This window comes from Phyllobates terribilis, unplaced genomic scaffold, assembly GCF_046119375.1.
Source record: "Phyllobates terribilis strain yellow unplaced genomic scaffold, ASM4611937v1 Scaffold_13__5_contigs__length_258822181, whole genome shotgun sequence".
Classification (NCBI taxonomy): domain Eukaryota; kingdom Metazoa; phylum Chordata; class Amphibia; order Anura; family Dendrobatidae; genus Phyllobates; species Phyllobates terribilis.
In genome coordinates, this window is record NW_027362773.1 from 117,351,759 (window position 1) to 117,375,580 (window position 23,822).

General features: G+C 41.3%; 1 protein-coding gene across 2 annotated transcripts; it reads right to left on the reverse strand.

Moving 5' to 3' along the window:
* Nucleotides 1-638: 638 nt before the first annotated feature.
* Nucleotides 639-18,256, reverse strand: ESRRA (estrogen related receptor alpha). Of its 2 annotated transcripts, none has more exons than XM_073658503.1 (8): nt 18,114-18,256; nt 15,637-15,749; nt 12,142-12,456; nt 11,497-11,613; nt 11,114-11,239; nt 9,495-9,662; nt 7,342-7,611; nt 639-6,320 (listed from the first exon to the last, which is right to left on the reverse strand). In XM_073658503.1, exons 3-8 carry the CDS (start codon nt 12,440-12,442, stop codon nt 6,073-6,075), a joined length of 1,230 nt encoding a protein of 409 aa, XP_073514604.1. In that variant the 5' UTR covers nt 12,443-12,456; nt 15,637-15,749; nt 18,114-18,256; the 3' UTR covers nt 639-6,072. The 2 variants fall into 2 exon arrangements, with proteins under 2 accessions (XP_073514604.1, XP_073514603.1); XM_073658502.1 differs by lacking the exon at nt 18,114-18,256 and adding an exon at nt 17,794-17,934.
* Nucleotides 18,257-23,822: the final 5,566 nt, after the last annotated feature.

The window sequence follows — 23,822 nt, forward strand, 5'->3', positions numbered from 1 at the left end:
CTGTTAAATATACAAAATAAGTATATTTATTTATTCAGGACTTCTTACAAGATGCGATACTTACAAATACAGACTGCAACACTTGGGATTGTGTGGGGGTCTCCTAAACGGATTTTGACAGTCTCATACATGCCTACGAGGCTACCAAGTTAAGGTCAATAGACCCACGGCTAGTCTTTGCATTGTGGTCCGTACTTAGACCATGTTTCATGGACGTCTGAATGAGGCTTAAATTGTATACCCAAATGATCGGCACAAAACATGAAATCTCCCTGATGTTTATTGCAGTTCAGGCCCATAAGAGCCTTAATAAGTCTTTTTATATTTATATAAGCCATGAGGTATATTACATATGCACATTATTCTATAGGCTATGTACAGTAGAGAGCACCCACAAGTACTAGGGTAACCAGCCAAAATACAGAGGTGTGACCACATGGAGGACAAAATGTACTAACCATCGAGACAGAAATAGCAGTACTCCAGGGACTGTAGCAAGAACACTAGAAGCGCAGGACAGCAGAATGTAGTGTAGCTGCAAGGGAAGGCAATACAACACTAGACCAAAAGACTAGGTCCCCTCCAATACTGCAGGATGTAGGTACCTCGCCGGCATATATTCTGTCTTCTAGCTGTGGAAAAAATGTCCCTTATATAGTAAATGAAGTAAAAGGCTGAGTTTATGTACCAAGATACCAGAACTGCCCAATATATTCCCTAAGCATGTGGGTAACCTAGTATCTGACATAAGACATAGCTCATCGTTTTGTCTGCATATATCACTTCCTATATATTGAACGGTAATTGACACTTTGCCCTAATATCATCGGAAAAATTCATAGAACACATTGACTAATACTGGTGCAGTCTGGAGAGGAGTAGGTAGTAAAAGTAATGTGGACTAAGTAAAAATGCACGTAAGGGAAAGATCGGTGATCCTTTGGTTAATGAACAGTTATGATACTGACAGACATACCTTTTGCTCTGCTTTTCATACGTGTGATCTGAAGATATAACATGGCGAAGGTAATCAAGAAAATGCTCCACAAATTAACATGGGTCTGACTTGGGCTTTTCTTTTTCCCCAAAAGATCAAAAGCCAAGCCAAGCATGGTTTCACTCGAGAACTCATTCATACTATTGGACCATGTTTATACACCAAGGGTTTTAAAGGCTATTAGGGGCTCATTCAGAAATCAATTTTTCTCATACAGGTACTATTTGTGATTTTCATGGATAGCACTCGTACCTATGATAGTCTATGGGGTGGTCCATATGTCTGATATTTTCTTTTTTTTCCCCCGGACTGAGTGGTCTGCACAAAAACGCAGAAACTTGTCCAATATTGATCTGAGTGTCAGATCAAAGTCACCAGTGCAACAGAAACTTGTCCAATATTGATCTGAGTGTCAGATCAAAGTCACCAGTGCAACAGAAACTTGTCCAATATTGATCTGAGTGTCAGATCAAAGTCACCAGTGCAAGTCCTATATATCTATGAAAAATCGGAAAGCAGTTGGATGGAGAAGCTGGAGAAAAATCACCTTTTTTAGCTTTGATCACACACTTGTGTGAATCACTAATGTCCTTTCATACACCCGCTTCCTCTTGTAGGTTTTTTAACACTTATATGGCCTTGCAGAAGTCAGCAATGAGGACTGTAAGCGGCTCAACACAACAGATCGTAAATGTGAACGTGACAATGCTCGTGTAAATTTACCTATTTATATTACGGCATCTATTGCTCTGGGCTAAATGAAAGATCTGATGCATACAGCCATATATATGGTTGGAGTTTGGTTTGCATATATTTTGCCATAAATACCAATTCATCTGTGAAATGGCAGGATACACTGTCTACCAACCATTTTATTCTTAACAGGATTTGTCAGTCTGTGGCAGATTACTCATGACTTCAGTTAAGGTAAAGTTATCACCGAGTTGAACTGAGGGCAGAGGAGTAAATCGGCTTGGTAAGACTTAATGGGATTCTCGGAGTTAGATTTTATATGCCTGTGGAGGGGCGATATTGGCCACAGCAGGAAGAAACAGGCAATTTAATGTAGAAACCCTAATAGTCCTCTGCAACATTGCTGGGAAAATTAACAATGCGCGCTTCTCTTTGCAATAACCAATAAAAAGACGGTACTGCAAGTGTATGGGAGTCCAAACCCTCGCTGACATAATGGCATTATAGCTTTACCATTAGGAAAATGTGGCTGCATCTCATCCACATCTGGTTTATGATCATCACAGCAGAGGGATCTAGCTGGGACTTGCAAAACAAAAAAAAAAAGTATAAAGGGAAGACGAGCCTTGTACTTTATCCATGATTTGGACCAATTCCTGGTTTTGGCTTACAATAGCTGAGGCCAAACACACCTGTAGCTGCACTTGCATGACCGATTCTAATCTGTCTCCATATACTTGTAGTCAGTATGGACATCCCGGGAGAGGACAGCTTTCTGCTGCTGGGCTCTGTTTGCAATGTTATAGCAAGGAAAGATTAGAGGAATAGTCAGCTATCTCATAAACAAAATGAAAATAAGGGACAGACGTGCAATTGGTGCAGCTGCAAAGGGGCCCGAGAGGTGAGGGGGCCACTACTACCTCCCATATACTGTTCTTGTACAGGGGCCTCTTCTGTCTGTGTCCGCTCCTGCTGAAAATCCAGTCTTTCTCTAGGAGATATGTTGCATGAATATTAGGTTTTTTTTGCAGCTAACCTGATCCCTGCTAATTTGCTGTAAATCGGAGCCAATATTCTGCCCAATTTCCATGTGAAGAGACCAGAGCAGCTAATGTGACTGTTATATAGGACCTGATGCAGTAACACATGTTGCATGCTGGATGGATTAAAGAAGAGGTTTCCGAATCTTGTGTCACAACGAGATTGCCAATAACTATGATGCATTGGTTTGAGTACAACACAATGTAATGTTCTAATGTGTCAAAGGGATATGTCCAGGAACATTCAATGGTGGTCTGTTCTTAGATGGGGCCTAACGAGACATTCAGCCCTATCTCTATTTTTTCCTTTCATTTGAAGACGATTGACAGCAGATCTTGGTAGGAGCACATGGATGGTTAGGGCTTTACGGTGACATTTGTCTGCCCCTGCCTGGCGGTAAAATTGTGCAGGACTTTAATGTTGGAAAAAGTTGCATGCATTTCTGCAGAGTTGATAATTTTGATATCTGTGCAAGACAAGGCTTTTGCCCTAACAGGGAAACTCAGACGTTATGATAATGCCCTGGCAACTCTTAAGCGAGTATTAATATGTTGGGCATCCATGCGGCTGTAAGGCCCTTCATCAGTCATACAAAAGTTTTAAAGCTACAAATTGATACTATCAGTATCAATGATTAAAGGGGTTGTTTGGGCATAAAATATTATTAGATTTAATGTGAATAAATTTGCATGACCCGGTCCATTGGCCACGACAGCAATCTGTGACTGCTGTATGACAACCTTGAGCACCACCTCTTTCCTGACTGCATTGGTAGCTCTTCTTTTTATTATTATAAAATACATCCATGGTTAGACGGACTGAGTAGCACGGCACAATGGTGTGGATGAACCTACGTGTTTCAAACAAACTTGTTAATCATGCTATAAGTATCACAAGACCTAGATATCATGATTAAGAACAAGCTTGTTTGAAATCCGTAGGTTCATTCACACCATTGTGCCGTACTACTCAGTTCCTCTAATCCTGGATGTATGGTACACTTGTCGAATAAGGAAGGATTTTACATTTAGAAGTGCGGAATCGTGTGGATCTCAAGGAACTAATAAGCAGGGCTGTGGAGTCAGTAAGCCAAACTTCCAAATCCTCAATTTCCATGCCTCCGACTCCACGACTCCCTCATACATGGCTCATGTTTAAGTGATAAATTTACTGTAGCACAGATTCATCAACTAAAAGTCTAGACCCTTAGATCAGGAATAGGACAGACATTTATAGGACATTTCATAACTTTCCCAAATTCTTATGAAAAAATATTCCCCACAAACTGCATTGAACTACTGTACCCAATGTATTATATATTTTAGGAGTCTGAATGGGTCCATTTTATACCGACTCCACCAAAATGGGCTCTGACTCAGACTCCACAGCCCTGCTAATAAGTAGCATTACCAAGCCTGACGGCCACCAGCTAACGCTCTACCAGTGCTGCCTGGTGGCCGGAAGACTCCTTGCACATCAACTATGGAGTAGTGAGATATACTTCTTTTTTTCCTTCTTTTGATTGCCTGGCCTGGCTTGATGTCTCCCCAAGTTGCCTAATCAAAAGAGGAGCCATTGCTGCAGTCAGGGAAGGGGCGGTTCTCGTGGCTTTAGTCCTACGACCATAAATCAGCATGGATGCAGTCAGAGAATCGGTGGTTCTCATGGCTCCAGTCCTACGACCATGGATGCAGTCAGGGAACCAGCAGTTCTCATGGCTCCAGTCCTACGACCGCAAATTAGCATGGATGCAGTCAGGGAAGGGGTGGTTCTCATGGCTCCAGCCCTAAGATTGCAAATGAGCATGGATGCAGTCCGGGAAGGGGCAGTTCTCATGGCTCCAGTCCTAAGATTACAAATGAGCATGGATGCAGTCAGAAAATCGGCAGTTATTGTGGCTCCAGTCCTTCGACCACAAATGAGCATGGATGCAGTCAGGGAAGGGGCGGTTCATGTAGCTCCAGTCCTACGCGCACAGATTACCAGGTCATGGGAATCTTTTCCCATCAACTGTAAATATATAATATTGGGGTTGAGGGACAACATTTTCCTGCCCACTCCCGTTTTATTAGCTCTGGAGGCCGTGGGATTTATATATTGGACGGAGTGGAATGGCACAGCTCTGCACAATGTGTAGCAGCTGCGGCCAAGAACTGCAGATCGGTGCGGTCAGCGCTTACATCCAACCACTACACTACCAAAGTAAGTAACGTGATTGGTACGAGTGCTCTGTGTCGGACCACCACCGATTTGATATTGATGATCATCAATATTACAGTATCCATCTGGACAACCCCTTTTAATATAATGGGGGGGGGGGGGGGCAGAGAAATATCAAGCATGCGGTATTTCTTCAATTAGATAAAATCATGTTTCTTGACCGCTCTGCAACCTGCCCTTATACTTATAGAGTAGTAATATTCTTTACCCTAATGACCATTGGATCTTGTAGATTAGGAAAACCAGTAATATACATGTGACACAAACCATAATCCACGCCTTTACATGTGATCAGCGTAGACATAACCTTACAGAAATCCACCATCCCGACTCGTTTTCTCCTTACATTAGATATAGATTCAGCAAGTAACGCACCAGAACGTCGCCAAATGTGTAGCATCTTCATATTAAGTATTACACATGAGCAAACCTGGGTTTGCAAAATAAAAGTGCACCTTTAAATGACAACGGCCCCCTTCCCTTCCCCCTGGACAGCACCTGCAATTATCCATAGTGTTTTAAAACTAAATTATTGAACAAAATGTTTTCTCCTAATAAAAGGGAAAAAAAAAACAGTGGCTTCCCAAAAATGGACTGCAAATCCCACATTTTCAGGGGAAATCGTCACTTGGGCAGATTCTTAAAAAACAAATTGACCGCTGTAAAGTTCTACATCAAGATGAACAGAAAGAGAAAGTCATCATCCAGTAACGGAGTGATGTGCCCTATTGCTTACTTATGGGAGCAAGGTTATGGCTCTAGAGTATGTCTGAAGGATGGAAGGACTCCCAGCGATTCTTCCTATGGCTTATCCTACCATAGGATATCAGAACTTTGCTAAATTAAATAAAAATAACTAAAAAGGCTTTGATGCCACATAGCCGATACATATATCTTCTTGCTATGTTTGCCAGTGTCCATGTATATCCACTTCATATTGCATACATGCCTGCACCGATTCTGCAGTATCTTCCTTAACAGTCTATAATGCATTACAGGAAGAATGTGTGCATGGAAAATAAACATTGCTTGGTTTGCTTGTCCTATACATTCATTATATGAAGTCCCAGCTTGCATCCTCTGGGTCTTTACAAGGAAAGTATATGGGGATTTCATCCATCCTAATCCATCATGGCTTCCAGCATCTCTAGGAAAAGCTTGTGCATAGGGACAGTCCCTTCTTCTCGTAGGGCGTGGAAGTGCTGGAGGACTCGGCCAGCTGTCTGGCGAAGTAAGGGAAGTGTTAGAAGCAATTTTCCATCACGGCACGGTTCCTCGGGGTGACGGCTTGATTCATATTCACTGAGTGCTTCTTGCAAAGCGTCGCGGAGACGTAACACTGCATCTGGATCTTCAATGTGCACAGAATCTACAAAGAGAAGAATAGAAAGATGGCTGCATTTACCTAAACTATGTTAAAGAACGTAGAACTTTATATAAAATAGGCACTAGGGTGAATGTCCACTTTTCAAAACACTACTGTTTTGTTAAAGGGTTTTCCAGTACCAACATCAGTATTATTTCTATAGGAGCTGATCGGCAGCAGCCACTAAACAGCATGATGGCACTCTGCTCTGTACAGTGGCCCGCCGGAGCCACTAACAGCTGATCGGTGGCGGTGCAGAGCGTTGGACCTTCCACTTATCTGATATTGATGATCTCTCTTAAGGGTGCGGTCAGAAGGCCATATAAATCGGACAAAGATCGGAACGCAGTGCATGGACTAGACAGAGGCTCTTCCGACCAGAGCTTGACAGTTTCATGTATTTATATGCAGCTGTCATGCTTTTGAAGACCATTAAGAGTAGCCCTGTGACCGATTTCTCTTAACAGCATTCTGCAGCCTGCTATGTACTGTGATGCATGAAAGCTGAAAAAGCCAAAGAAACATCTCAGCTCCTACTGAAATGGTAGTGGAGCTGCAGTACCCAAGAACAGCCACTACAGATTATTGCTTTGTATTTTCTATGGCTGAGGGACATTGTAACACCTGATTCATGGGGGTGCAGAGTGTTGGACCGCTACAGACTAGGCTAATCTAATGATAGGTCATCAATATCTTAGGCTGAGAGAACTCCTTTAATACAGAAAGGCTTGTGTAAAATTTTAAGAATATCGGACACAAGGTTAAAAATGTCCAATTTTTGATCTTATTTTATTGCCGCCGATACCTTGAGTATTATAAATCCATCATGTGGATCCAGAAATATGGGCTTTTTATTAAGTGCTAATATTTTTATGATCTTTACAAAGGGGGTGGCGCTCACAAGTTAATAATGCTGAGAAGTCTAAAGACACGCCCCCTGAGGATCATGTGACCGTAAAATTTAGCACTAAATATAAAAGCTCTTATCAGTAGAACCAAAAAACACAAACAAATGACAACATACCTGAATTTGTAAGGGTGAGTGCTTTTAACATGACATATTCCTCTCTCTCCACACGCAAGGCCCGATACTTGCGCACTAGATGAAGGACGCAGGAGCAGAGGTCAGACAGACGGGCAGAATGTGAGGACTCCTCGTCCAACACAAAATCCTCAGCAAAAACAACTTCATCTTCATATGGAAGAGAGCGAAACACAACTCCCAAAAGGAGAACCTCCATCCAGACGCTCTGCAAGAGACTCATCTGGTCCGATAAGGAAAGCGAGGAAAAACCTGTAAGAGAGCAAATTTCAGCTACTTACTTTATTGCACATCCTACTTATACAGCGGGAGGTGCAATATAATAACTGATACTAATCAGCACTGAACGTAGCACTGTCAGCCACAGAATGTTTTATTACACCCGATACATAACATACAAGCACACCTGCCCCACATGGAAGACTTTACATATTACTGAGAATTTTTTTTTAAATTACTTGTAGTGTAAACTTTAGCAAAATATAACCTTTATATGTCAGCAATTTTTTTTTTACATTTTTTTGCAGCCTCTGGGACAGCTTAAATTAATATTTTATGTACATAAAGCCATCATAGTTTAATGAAAAGCTGTATCCAACTCTTATTTGTGAGCAGGACTAAGTCTGTACATGTTTTTACCATAAATGTTTCCATTCACTAACGGCAAACAGATGTTTTACAAACTGAGCAATTCTCAGAGAAACGCATACCTTTGCAGAACATTTGTCACACCGTGAATAAAGGGAATGGGTCATCGGAAAATGACCTATTGTATAAATCAGCTTTTGGGTTAAGTATGTATTTTTTTTTTTTTTAAATATCACAAGCAGTATTAAAAATAAAAAAAAATATAACCCTTGCAATTTTCACACTGGCCACTGGGGCTTTTTTTTTTTAGACTTTAACTTCCTATTGTTTCAGGAAATAACACATGTACAAAGCTGCAAAGGTCATTGTGAAGGGAGGGGGAGCTGTAACATCGCCTATTGCGATTGGTGGATCCTGTATTATCAGCTGTGTATTGGGGTGTTACTTGTCTTTGTAATCCTGCCTCTGATAAGGAGTCTGGTGAAAACTCTTCCTGAAATAACAAGAAGCAGGAGCCTAAAAGACCTAGTGGCCATTGTGAAAATTGCAAGATTGCTAATCTTGTTTGTTATTTTTAATAAAGATCATAATCTAAAAAAAAAAAAATTGCCTATATATATATATATATATATATATATATATATATATATATATATATATATATATATATATATATATATATATATATATATATATATATATATATATATATATATATATATATATATATATATATATATATTATATTATATATATATCCCAACCATCCCGAGACCAGATTTGGAGGCGCTGTCCAGGGAGGTAAGGGCTATGTCCCGTCTCAAATTAATTGCTCAATGGTTGCTTCTCTTCCCCTGACTCCGGGGGGAGGGATCAGCATCTCTGTTGTCTTTACATGCTTATATTTATTTAATTAACTCATTCTTCTCTTTTCTTGAATTAAGGTATTCTCTGGAATTCAAACTACCAACCTGTAATATCAGAGGCAGCAGCAATTGCTAAGAGCCACAGGCTGCACGATCAAGTATTCGAAAAATTTCTGTACTTGAATGTGCACCATATTCTTCTTTACAGGCATATTGTACTGGTACATAGAGATACATCTCTATATACCAGTGCATTTCTATGTACCTGTATTCTAGATGGAAAATAAAAGACAGAATTTTTTTTAAATGAAAATGATCATTGATAATGTAAAACAATGACAAAGCAAAGTGGATGTGATTTCATGAGAACTCTTACCCACTATGCGTCTTTAGCGCAGTTTTGATCTTTTTTTTTCCCTGCAATGCGGTAAGTGTGCCGCATAGTTTGCCCCTCTTTCTATGAACGTTCGTAAGTATGTACATGAAACACAAAAACCTGATTTAAACATTAGGTAATTCTCTGATGATACAATCCCTTTAAGGCTAGGAGCGTCTGTGCGCCTAGCAAACAGTATTTGATTGGGGAAACAAGAAAAAAGGAATGAAAAGCCTCAGCCAACAATTGCATCCTAGTAAGTCATGAAGTTTTCTAGCAGGCGGTCAGTGATACTACTCACACACCTGGGATATTCTTGGCCCAACTGATAATAATGACAATCTCTCGATCTGCGAGGTCGCACAGCGTACTCATAGACTTCAAGTAGCCGTCGGGAAGTGACGGGTCTGGCATAGCAAACAGCTTATCGGGCTCTGCCACCAGCAGATGTGACACTACAGTGTTCACTGGAGCTAAGGGGCAGAAAACAGAAAGGTCAATCTGCTAAATGAACATCATTACCATTCAAAACACTTCATTGTAATGCAGAAGAAATATAAGGAGTAACAGCCTGAAGTGGCCTAATACAAGCGACAACCAGGAGCGTGATAAATATGGCACCTTTTAGTTACTGAAGATTCAATATGATTTTCCACATCAGTATGATACAGCAATACCAAACTTATTTTTATATTTTTGTTTTAGTGGTTTAAAAATAATTGGCTTATTTTGCCATTTTCTGGAGACCCGTAACTTTTTTTTATCTTTCTGTCGATGGAGCAGTGATTGTTTCTTTTTGCATATCTTATTGATACCATTTTGGGGTCTATACAATGTTTTGATCACATTTTAGTGCATTTTTTTGTGGGAAATGTGGAAAATAAAAAAAGCAATTCTGATGTTTCTAGTTATTTTTCTTTTTTAACAGTACAGTATGGGTTAATTAATTTTATATTTTGATAGATCAAATTTTTACCGACATGACAATATCAAATATGCTTTTTTTAGGTCTTTAATTTCAAATTGGGAAAAGGGGATGAATTACATTTCTGGTAAAGTTATTTAAAAAATTTTAAACTATTTTTTATTAAAGGGGTTGTCCACTACTTGGACCACCTTTTCTTAAATACTCCATTTCCCAGTGTAAAATAAAAGATAACAGACTCATCTCCCGCGCCAGCACCAATGCAACGACATTGTTATGCCACGTAAGCACTGCAGCCAATCAGTTGCCGCTAATGCGCTGCAGTCTCATACTACTCTCCAAGTTTCATCCTAGAGAAGTGCGATAACTGCAGCTCATTAGCGGCAACTAACTGGCTGAAGCGCTGGAATGGCGCCGCGGGAGGAGAGAGTGTTATTTTTACTTTACACTGGGGAATATAGCATTTAAGAAAGTTTGTCCAAGTAGTGGACATCGCCTTTAATTTTTGCATTATTTTTTAAGCCCCCTAAGGAAGATGAACCTGTGATCTGTGTACATTTCTGATCTTCTATGAAGCCCTGTGGCTTAATAGAAGCAGCAATGTGGCAACAACGGAATCCTCTGGTGGGTTCTCAACTGCCATGGTAACTCACCAGAATGCTACAAAATCCTACAAATTGTCGCGGTGGAGTAGGGGGGCGTTTCATCAATTTTAATACCGCTATCAGAGATTGACCGCAGAATTTAAATGGTTAAACCGCAAAGATGGCCGAACCCGCTCCGTACACTTAACATAGGAAGGTACAGTTCGTCCAATGTCAGGAAAGGGTTAAAGAACACTTTAAAAGTAGCGCAAAAGAATTTAAAGAAAGATTCTATTTTTGAAGTCAACTCCTATTGAATAAGGGGCAGATAAAAAGTATCTGTCCTAATAAATGATAATACAGCGTACAACGTAAGCTTATAAGTGCAGCGAGAGGTCAGACGACCAGTTCTTACCTTGCTTCTTAATTACAGTTGTACTTTGATGGGATTGATGTCCTCCTGGCGTATACTGAAGGAGGTCTCCTTCTGGTCTCCTCTTGTATTTCTGCCGACCTCCTCTTACACGGTCTAAACGAACCCCTGCAAGTAAAGATTAACAAAAAATAAAGTCCTTCTGTAGGACCTGCAGCCCATTGTTTAGAGAGTAGCTCTAATAACAATCCTTGCTCATGTCATGTCACTATGTTATTCATTTGGTTCCAGCCAAAGGCCGGCTCAGATGGCCGAAAATATTCACTTTATCAGTTTGGTTCCCTATAGAGCAGTAGACTTGCTAGTTATCCAGATAACACAAGTCCATAATACTCAAAAACAGGAGAATAATGCTTCACGCTCACCTTCCTTGAGCATGCCCACCCGGAGACACTTTGTAAATCGGCACGCTTGGCATGCCTTCCGTCTCCGTTTGGTGATCTCACACTCGTTGGTGGCAGGACAGCTGTACTCAATATTGCCTACATGGAAAAGAGAGAAGTTAATATATTCTCAGCACTATACGAAGTGAGGACGTAGAAAAAGCAATTTCTTATTGACCTACTAATCACATAATTACTTACAAGACATTAAAAAAAGTCTGAGTACAAACTTTGTTTTTTTCATTTCCGATTTCCTAACACATGACCACTTCATTCATCGCAAGACATATTCCTCTTCTGTTACAATGTACCATAATCGAAACTTATGGCATTTATTTATCGGTTCGACATGGCCTAAAGGTCTAATCGTTAAGGGTCCAACTAATATAAAGATTGGTCATGCTTGGTCCTAGAAAGAGAAGTGACCATAGATGTATATACAAATACTACTTCAAGCATCTCTCATGTCCACATTAAAGGAATTCTCCACTACTTTTATTTTCTATGGATGGATTACCAATAATTATGGGCACTCCCACTGATCAACTCCACCAATGGTCGTATATGTAGGACCTATCCTTGGGTTATCAACACAAGATCGGAAAAGGGACATAAGACCAGACTAACCTTGTATAGTACGTTTGAAGAAAGCTTTACAAGCTTCACAAGAAGCCACCCCATAGTGGTATCCAGACGCTACATCACCACACACCAGGCAGAGCCTTTTAGGGATGGAGTTTAGGACATATTTTCCCCTTCCAGGTGTATCTTCTTGTTCATCATCACCTCTGCAGCAGCGTGGCCCTTGTGGTTCAGGCCCATGTCCACTACTATCGCTGGACCCACTAGGACTCCGCCGTCCAATGCTTTCTGGGGTCCCTGGTTCTGCCTTGATGCAGAGATCAGGGCGTCTGTCACGAGAAGACATTATATAGAAGTGATCTATGAAAAGAAAGGAATATTTGTTAATATCCTGAAATAAAATGCCCTATGTAAATTCTGTCCACTCTAAAATAATAGTTTTGCTTGTACACATATATGGGGAACACGAGCTTGCAAAAATTTGCCAGTAGCATTATGACTAATTTTTGGTTTATGGATGATGGAAGAATTCACATTGGCCTGTGCCCACATAGCAGCTTAATATAGTACTAAGGTTTACACTTAATAGGTAGCAGGTGAACCCAAGAACCTTTTTTTGTCCCGGAATTGAAAAATTATGCCTGCCGTGTTAAAAAAAACAGTGCAACGCCTGTCCGCAAGTTGTGTGGTGTAGAGGGCTTGGCACTATTGCAAAACATGTGGATGAGAGTAAATAGCCTAACAGCCTACTAATTGCAATGTAAGGCCATATTCACACATGTATCCCTATGCATTTCCTTGAATAATCTGCATGTATTTACACAGGATTCTCCAGTAACAAAACAATGGGTGAAATTTATAGCAAAATCCCCCCCAAAAAATCCAAGACAGTGCATACAGTAGATTTACATTTCTGCAGATTGTTGAAGATTTTCGGGGTAGATTTCTTCGTTGAATTTAGTATTTAGTGCAGATTTTTCCGCAGCAAAATTAGCGAGTTTTTTTTCATGCTGAATTTGTTGAAGATTAGATGCATTTTTTTCACCCTTTCCATTACAAAGGATGAAATCCGCAATGATTCAGAACTAAGAATTCCCACGCTGTATATTTTAAAATCTACAACGTAGTACAATGTCAATGCAGAAATTTCTGCAATGTGTAAATGACATTTGTTGCGATCTGATATACTTCGCTCATCCTGTATTACGCTGCAAGCAAATCTGCACCAAATACACAAAGTGTGATCCTACCCTTAGTGCAAAACCTGTACCAAAAATCTACAACAACCTGCAAAATAACATGTTGCAGAAATGTAAATCTACAGCAAAGGCAAAAGCAGCAGAAAATGACTTATTTCCCCTGCGCAAGAAAGATGAACAGTCGTCTGTTTTTCTTGGAACTATTAACAGATCGTAGGGTCTCTGGAGCAGAACTCCCCTTGATCTTTGCCACTCATCAGGGGGTCATGGCGCAGACACGTTCATTTAAAGAGAACCCGTCACCAAGTCAAAAGTGTCCAGTTTTTGCTCTGATTTTATTCCTGCTGTTCCCGAGTATTCTGTATTTTTCTTTTTTAAAAATCTATCATATGGTCCCAGAGATATGGCCCTTTATATTTAGTGCACCCAATATGATAATTTTCATGGTCTTTTCTGATAAGGTGTGACTCCCAGGATCCTCAGGGGTGTGTCTTTAGGCTGCTCAGCACTATTACCCTGAGTCACGCCCCTTTGGTAAAGACCATAAAAATTAGCATACTAGGATAAAAGGCCTATATCACTGGAACTGTATAGCAGGGTTTAAAAGAAAGAAAAATTGAATGCTCAGATGAGCAGCAGGAATAAAATAAGAGCAAAAAAATGCACATTTCTGAGCTGGCGAAAGGTCTTCTTTAGGACAGTGTCTTGCTGTTAATGAAATAATAAATGCAGAAAATATCACTCTGTGATAAATTAGTTTATATGGGCAGATTTCTGTCCATAATAAAGCGCTGATTAAAGATCTAATCGGCAATGCAAACTGTATGGTAACCAAATAATCATTAAGTGCCCAAAAAGTTAGACAGGAGATGTGCAGCTGACAATGATGAATTTTAGGTCCCCATACACTATTGAATCAGCTGCTGAATGCAAATTTTGCTCATTCACCAGCTGCACACTTTTAATGAACTAATAATTGCAAGTAAGCGTTTTTATGGACAGGGGTCTGAAGTCCATGCAGATTACATGTGTCCCAAGGTCTCCTGGTCAGGCAACCCTTACCTCGTGCACATGACCAACCACCTGCTGAGGATAGGTAACTCTTGTGTTGGATTTTGGAAACAGAAGCAAAGACTGAAAATAATTCAACTTTAAAGGGTTGCTCCAACTATTTTTATATTGATAACTTATCGTAAGGATAGGTCGAATGAATAAGAGCGGATTTGCAGTACCCGACAGCAGCAGCTACAGTTGTCGGGAGTTTTGCACTTCAGCTCCGCCACAGCTAACATCCAGCACAGAGAACAGCAATCGGTGACAGTGACGGGAGACGGACCCTCACCGATCCGATATTAATGACCTGGACAAAATAGTGGAGCAACCCTTTCAGGATCATCTTTTTTTCCTCTTAAATCAGTCGAAACGACTTTTTTCTAACTTTTATAAAGTATATAGCAAGTAACCCAATATCTTTGGATACCTGTACACACGGAAACAAGCCACAGGTAAAGGTACAATAGACAGAATGTACTGTAAAAGTAAACTTGTGACTATGGAAACTCAGAAAAAAAAGTCAGATTCAGGTAGCAGCCGGTTGTGGAGGAATGTCAGGACTCCTATTGTACATTGTTTGGGGCAGGCAGAACAGCCACTAACTATATACTGCAGGAGCAAATCACTAAGACGACTGTAGACAAAGCACCAGGATCAATCAAGGAATAAAAAGAAAATATCCTAAGATTATATCATACAAGTTTCGTCTTCGAGGAGAAAAAAAAAAATCAGGGGAGATCGTGACCTTTGCACTGGTAAAGCCTACTACACCAGTGTTTAGTTCGACTGGTTTAGCAATAACCTCAGGGTGTAAAGGACAGAAACAGTAGCACAGTTGTAGCAACACAACTATGTTGATGCTTTACACAGGAGATAAATCGAGCAAGAACTGTAAATTGCCGGGATTTGTTTTTAGGAAACAAGTGGTAAAATGTTGGAGTGGAGAACAACAAGGACTGGACGAGACATAAGTGTCAGGGAAATCCTGGCATTGCTATATAGTAGGGTTACAATATTACAAAATTTGTAAATATGTAAGAAAAGCAACAAATATTTGTTTACAGAAAGAAACTAAAAAAGCAATGGAACTGGGAACACAGGAAGAATCGAAATTAGGAAACTGGTCAGTTTAACCTTTGACCTGTACCCCCTCCCCACTTTTACAATATATCGGCTCACTGAGCATAGTTCCTGAGTACATAAACTTTACGATGTATTTAGCCTCAATGCGTGCACTTTATTATATACTAATAATGAACAAAAAGAACATAGCCTGGTGGGAACTCACAAGAAGATACACATGAAGGCAACACTACTACTCCCGCTGTTTTGGGTCACACACCCTATGTCGACAGGTGGTCGGCTGGGCTTGGCTGACAGTCGTTATAAGAGATGTAACATCTGTAGATAGAAAATCACAAAGAGATATATTATATATACACATATATACTTTATTATTATGCTTAGTGCCGACTTATTCTGCAACGCTTTACAGATATTGTCACTCACTTTAAGAAAGGTCTGCTCAAATTCTGGTCGCGACCATAGTAAAGTTAGTCCTTGAGTTGTCCTTTTTTTTCCTTCTATTAAGCAATTTCTTAGTTACAGCTCATTTTGGTAAAGTTAATTCATACAAATGTGTCTGCCGTTACTACTCTTTCAAGGCTTGGCCACCCAGCTTTCTTAGACATCTGCATGGCACTTCCTACATAAGTAGGAAGGTTCCCATATAGCTAAATCACTAATGTGAGAGCTGTAATAGTAGTAGTCACCCAACTTTCCCCAAGTACGGAAATAAATAGTTAATAGGAAAATAGGTTTAACAACTTGACTAAGGTGGACAAAGACTTAGAATTACCATGATTTGAGATTTTAGAGGTTAATGCATAAAAGCACACCGAACCATCTAAGCTGCAGAAATCTGAAAAGTCCAATTACTCCTTAAATAGAATTATATATAATGATATTTCTAGCTAAACAAAACGTGATCCATTTACATCTTTTACTTTACATATAACTGCTTGTATCTGATCAGAGCCCTGTGCTGCAGCCACCACGTACACTGACCCACGTCTCCAAAATCCCAATGACCTTGGTTCAAAGTCACTACATGTTTCCAAGAAGAGCGAGCTCAGTACAAGGATAATGAAATCATCAAGAGCTAGATACAATCTATAAGGATAATTAGTGAGAAGGGAGCAAATAGCTGTACCCCTACATGGTAGTCTTAGGGTTCCTATTAATCTATTGCAAATGGTTATGAAACACTATATACATATATAAATATGTATGTGTATATAATATATATGTATTACATATACACAGAAACATGCATATATACACACACACACACACACACACAAGCGTATCTACAATATATATATATTATACACACACACGCACATCTGTATCTCTCTATATATTTATACACCATATATATTCCTTTATATAGTGAACAGTCCAATATAAATGAATGGTTTATCTCTACAGATTGGAGACTTTCTAAAATGTCTCAGTCTTGTTACACATGTTTATAAGTGCCCATAAACCCATGAGACATGTAGCTGTTGTATATGGGGAGCTGAACAATTGTCAGTCTGATCCTTCATAAAAAGTTTAGCACAACAGTGTAATGATTGAAATAATGCAAAATGGCACAAAGAGCTTTGATACATAAGGGACAAAAGACTAAATTAACACACACACACACACACACACACATACACATATATATATATATATATATATATATATATATATATACACACACACACACACACAATAATTTTATTATATGTACGCATTGTATTACTCATAATTGTATACTATTTACTAAACATACATGTATACACACTATTTATATGTAAGTATAGTATCACAGACACATACATTGTATATTTGCATACTAACACATTAAAGAAATACATATGTACCGTATATACACACAGACTATGCACATACATGAACATCACACACACAGGTATATATATATATATATATATATATATATATATATATATATATATATATATATATATATATATATATATGCACATATACAATAGTGTCTATACAATATAATTACATTATATATACATACACTATACACAGACAGTTTAAACATACATACACTATACAAATATACACACATATATATTACACATACATACTGTACATATATATATATATTACACATACATGCACTATACTTATAAATATATATATATACACACACTACACACACATGATATATATATATTACACACACTATTATCTATACACTATAATCCTGAGCCCATATAACGTGTACACAGCCCCATCCCTGCCGCACATACTCTTGTACATACACTTGTGCCCACACTGTCACCACAGTCCCCACTCGTGCTATACCCCACGTAGCTGTCCGTGGCCCCGGCTCTTGCTCACTCTCCCCACTCGTGCATACCTTGTGTGGCCGTGTGCTGCAGTCCTCCTCGGTGCAGGCTGCTGTCCGTGCACACAGTAGTGTAGGACACAGCAGAGGACGCGGCGCTCACACTCACACACTCCGTGTCACACACTCACACACAGACACACTTCCTACACTGGCTCCTCCTCCCGCGGGGAAGGGGCGTGACCCGGCAGGCTGAGCAGCCGCACTGTAGTGACTCCGTAGTGTCCGGCACTGGCGGCTGGTCCTGTGCGCGGCGCTGACTGGCTGCGGCTGCTGTCCGGCTTCATTACATATTCTATGAGGGGACACAATGGCTGCTCCTCGCCGTGTACCTGCGCTGTGGTGATGGCGGGGCTGTGTGCGGTGTGTACACACGGCTGGTGCAGTAGTGTCCCCGGCTCTGCACGACCTTGTGTGCGACCTTGAGGCAGTCTCTGTGCAGCTCCTGTGACTCCTCCTGTGCCTCCTGTGGTCACAAGTTTGTCAGCGACTCTGCAGTGACCTTGAGCAGCTGATCCGCGCGTCTGCCAGGGAAACATTCGGATTATGTGCAGCAGAGACAGCAATACAGGGAGAAGGACCATGTCCTTCATGTGACCTCAACAGGGAGAAGAGCCTCCCTCACTGCCCAAACATGTCAGGAGAGAGCTAGTACGCTGCCCCCCAACCTGTACGCTACCCCCCAGTCTGTACGCTGACACCAACATGTATGCTGCCCCCAACCTGTACTCTACCCCCCAGTCTGTACGCTGCCACACTAGCCTGTACGCTGCCCCCCAACCTGTACTCTGCCCCCAACCTGTACGCTGCCCCCCAACCTGTACACTACCCCCCAGTCTGTACGCTGCCCCAAGCATGTACGCTGCCCCCCAACTGTACGCTGCCACCAACCGTACGCTGCCACCAACCTGTACGCTGCCACCAACCTGTACACTACCCCCCAGTCTGTATGCTGCCCCCAACCTGTATGCTGCCCCCCAAATTGTACACTGCCCCGAGCCTGTACTTTGCCCCCCAGCCTGTATGCTGCCCCCAGCCTGTATGCTGCCCCCAACCTGTACACTGCCCCCAACCAGTACACTGCCCCCCAACTTAAACGCTGCCCCCCAGCCTGTGCACTGCCCCCAACCTGCATGCTGCCCCAAGCCTGTACACTGCCCTGACCCTGTACGCTGCCCATCAACCTGTATGCTGCCCCCCAGCCTGTACGCTGCCCCCAGCCTGTGCGATGCACCCTACCCAATGCTCCTCCACATATATAGGATTTTGTCTAGGAGCAATCCCACAGACACACAATACATGTGCAGCAATATGTTGCAAACATAGGAATAACCTGTACAGAACAAATTAGAAAAATAAATATTTTTTTCTGTTGCAAATTTCACATTTCCATATGGATTTGGACTCGGGAATTTTACTTGAAGTTTAGCAAAGAGCAAAATCTGTAGAATGCGCTTAGGGCCAAACTGAACGTAGCATGCTAGAAATTTCTGCAGACTTTTAGGGAAGGATTACACTGAGTTTACTTGAATTTACACGTGGATTTCGTAATGGAAATCAGCAGTGTTTCTGCATCTCAAATATGCAATTATTCCTGCATTTTTACTGTGCTTTTTTTATTGTTGCTGAAACCCTCCCCCCAAAAAATGTAGCAAAGCAACGTCACTGCAGATTTACTATACAGTTTTGAAATGAATGGGTAGAATCCACACCAAACCGATGCATTTCTACAACAAAAGCCACGTTCTGAGCGGAGTCTGCACCTAAAAAACAAAAGCATTAAGTTAAAAGGAACCCACTTTGCTGGCATTGTAGAATGCATGCAGATATACAGTACAGACCAAAAGTTTAGACACACCTCATTTAAAGATTTTTCTGTATTTTCATGACTTTGAAAATTGTACATTCACACTGAAGGCATCAAAACTATGAAATAACACATGTGGAATTATATACTTAACAAAAAAGTGTGAAGCAACTGAAAATATGTCTTATATTCTAGGTTCTTCAAAGTAGCCACCTTTTGCTTTGATGACTGCTTTGCACACTCTTGGCATTCTCTTCATGAGCTTCAAGAGGTAGTAACCGTAAATCGTCTTCCAACATTCTTGAAGGAGTTGCCAGAGATGCTTAGCACTTGTTGGCCCTTTTGCCTTCACTCTGCGGTCCAGCTCACCCCAAATCATCGAGATTGGGTTCAGGTCTGGTGACTGTGGAGGCCAGGTCATCTGGCGTAGCTCCCCATCACTCTCCTTCTTGGTCAAATAGTCCTTACACAGCCTGGAGGTGTGTTTGGGGTCATTGTCCTGTTAAAAAATAAATGATTGTCCAACTAAACGCAAACCGGATGGAATAGCATGCCGCTGCAAGATGCTGTGGTAGCCACGCTGGTTCAGTATGCCTTCAATTTTGAATGAATCCCCAACAGTGTCACCAGCAAAGCACCCCCACACCATCACACCTCCTCCTCCATGCGCCACGGTGGGAACCAGGCATGTAGAGTCCATCCGTTCACCTTTTCTGCGTCGCACAAAGACACAGTGGTTGGAACCAAAGATCTCAAATTTGGACTCATCAGACCAAAGCACAGATTTCCACTGGTCTAATGACCACTCCTTGTGTTCTTTAGCCCAAACAAGTCTCTTCTGCTTGTTGCCTGTCCTTAGCAGTGGTTTCCTAGCAGCTATTTTACCATGAAGGCCTGCTGCACAAAGTCTCCTCTTAACAGTTGTTGTAGAGATGTGTCTGCTGCTAGAACTCTGTGTGGCATTGACCTGGTCTCTAATCTGAGCTACTGTTAACCTGCGATTTCTGAGGCTGGTGACTCGGATAAACTTATCCTCAGAAGCAGAGGTGACTCTTGGTCTTCCTTTCCTGGGGCGGTCCTCATGTGAGCCAGTTTCTTTGTAGCGCTTGATGGTTTTTGCAACTGCACTTGGGGACACTTTCAAAGTTTGCCCAATTTTTCGGACTGACTGACCTTCATTTCTTAAAGTAATGATGGCCACTCGTTTTTCTTTACTTAGAAATTATGTATTATGGCAAGAAAAAAGCAGCTAACAGTCTATTCAGTAGGACTATCAGCTGTGTATCCACCTGACTTCTGCACAACACAACTGATGGTCCCAACCCCATTTATAAGGCAAGAAATCCCACTTATTAAACCTGACAGGGCACACCTGTGAATTGAAAACCATTTCCGGTGACTACCTCTTGAAGCTCATCAAGAGAATGCCAAGAGTGTGCAAAGCAGTCATCAAAGCAAAAGGTGGCTACTTTGAAGAACCTGGAATATAAGACATATTTTCAGTTGTTTCACACCTTTTTGTTAAGTATATAATTCCACATGTGTTAATTCATAGTTTTGATGCCTTCAGTGTGAATGTACAATTTTCAAAGTTATGAAAATACAGAAAAATCTTTAAATGAGAAGGTGTGTCCAAACTTTTGGTCTGTACTGTATGTGCGGAGAATTTACATAAAATACACAACATGTAATATGTAAAGCCAGCCATATTGTGCATTTTTGAATCCGCTGCATGTTAAAGGGGTTGTCCGGGACTTTAACATTGATGACCTATCCTTAGGTCAACAATATCAGATCGGTGGGGAAGCGACACCCTGCACCACCGCCGATCAAATGTTCCCGGTGTCAGCGGCAGCCAGAACTGCTCAGTTGCGGAGCTGCTCTGTCAGCTGTATAGTGGCCGCGGCAGGATACTGCATATCCACCACTTCTTCAAATCAATAGGGTGTGGATATGCAGTACACGGCCGCTGCCACTATTCCGTCGACAGAGCAGTTCCGGCCGACACAGGGAATAGCTCATTGGCAAGGATGCCGGGTGTCGCACCCCCACCAATCAGGCATTGATGACCTATCTTAACAGACCATCAATGTTAAAGTCCCAGGTAGCCCCTCTAATTCTTTCGGTGACCTTCACAGCAGTTGTGGACCCCGATTTATCAAGACCGGCATTGTGCACCCCGGTCTTGATGATGGAGGTGTGCTGGAGTCAGACGCTCCTGAATCATTAAGAATCTTACTGAAGCTGCCAATGCATATAATATACCAAGAAAAAAGAAAAGGTATGCAAAAACAGGGTTGGTTTAGGGTTGACCATAATTCTTTCATGATTTATTGGTTGGTATTGTAAGGCCTTTATGAATTTCTTGGCTTGTTTTCTATGAATAAAAATGTTATTTTTTATAGGGATCCCTGTTTTTGCATATCTTTTCTTTTTTCCTTGGCCTGAATCATTAAGAAGCGGGCGCCTTTGAATGATCCAGGAGCATGGGACAAGTAGCGTGCACCTCACTACAAATCTTACTCCAGTCTCTGGTGGAGTAATATTTGTGGCGTAACGAACGCCACCGCTCGTCATGAATTTGACAAGTGGCAGTCACCACAACCCCATCCGTCCTTCCCCAGCTCTACCCACTTTGTCAGAGCCCGGCGAAAATGGCGTAAGAACGCCAAGAATCACAAAAATTTAGTGCATCAAGTAGCAACATTATGTTATAAGTTTTCAAAGCTTTTTTTTACACCAGAATTCTGGTATAAAAGCTTTGATGAATCTCTTGCAATGCATAGGGTAAATTCTGCACTTAACTCATTAGGACTTCATTGCAGTTTTGCAAAGAAATCCTTGAGGGAAAAAGTCTGCAACGTGTGGACTATTAAAACAACCGCAGTGTATCATGTAGCCTAAGGGAATGTTCACAAGAGATGGAAATGCTGCAGATTTTCCATGCTCATTTGTGCTCAGGAAAATCTACAAAGGATTTCAGTGCTAGCCGTATAAATAAGATTTGAACCTTTCTTACCTGCATGTGATGGAAAATACTTAGGTGCGGATAATGATTCAGGGAAAATTCACACATTGTGTATTTTATGCAAAGATTTGTGTGGAAAAAAAATCAGCAACGTAATACAATAGCAACTAAGCAGATGGGATTCCAACAAATCTCATCAACACATTGCTGAAAATACGCAGATTGTCAATTCTTTCCATGGAACTCATCATGGATTCCAGCATTTGCAATTCCAAGGGTTACATTTACTGCAAAGTCCACAAATAACATGAAGATTTTTCTGCAGATATTCAAATCTACATGAGAACATAACTTAAAAATTAAAAAGCGCAATAAACTAATCCAGCCAATCTTCTGCCACTCGTGTTCATACTTGCTTGGTCCCCTGCCGGTCTCTATATCCTGTCCTGCAACGATGGCATGCCATGTTTTTACAGTGAAGATTCAAGGGTTCTATGTGGTTCACTGTTTACTAAAAATTCCTACACTTTTTCACTTAGAAAATGTATGGAGTGTCAGTATAATGCTCCTGAATAAAAATATCTGCCCTACGTTGAGCCCCTGAATATATAATTGCCCCTCACTATATTCCCTGCACAAAATATGACCCACACACTGTCCCTCTTATGGTACATGCCCTCCACACTGCCCTCTCCTTTCCATAGTGGGCCCCCTCTTCACACTGTCCTCTCACACTGTGTCCCCCTTATAGAGCCCAGTCTCTATACTGAGACCCCCTCATCACACTCCCCCCTCATCACATTCCCCCTCCTTAGCATACTGTCACCTGCTGACCGTGACCTTACACGGTCACCCCATGCTACCCCCCACCCAATACTCAGTCTCTATTCTGTGCCCACTCTCACTTTTCTTCCCCCATACTGTCTCCTCACACTATTCCCCTTAATAGTCTCCTTACACATTTCCCCCTACCTCCTCATATTTCCTCCTCCCACATCCCCCCCACTCCCCATACTGTGTCCGCACACATCCCATAACCCTCACTCCTTATACTGAGTTCGCACACATCCCATCACCCTTGCTCCCCATACTGTGTCCGCACACATCAGCCTCGCCCACCATACTGTGTCTGCACACATTTTTCCCCTCGCTTCCCATAACGTGTCTGCACCCACCCCCCACTCGCTCCCCAAAGATTAAGTCTCCCCCAACCACACAGAATAAATTTCTGCCTCCACACTGAATAAATCCCCCCTCCACACTGAA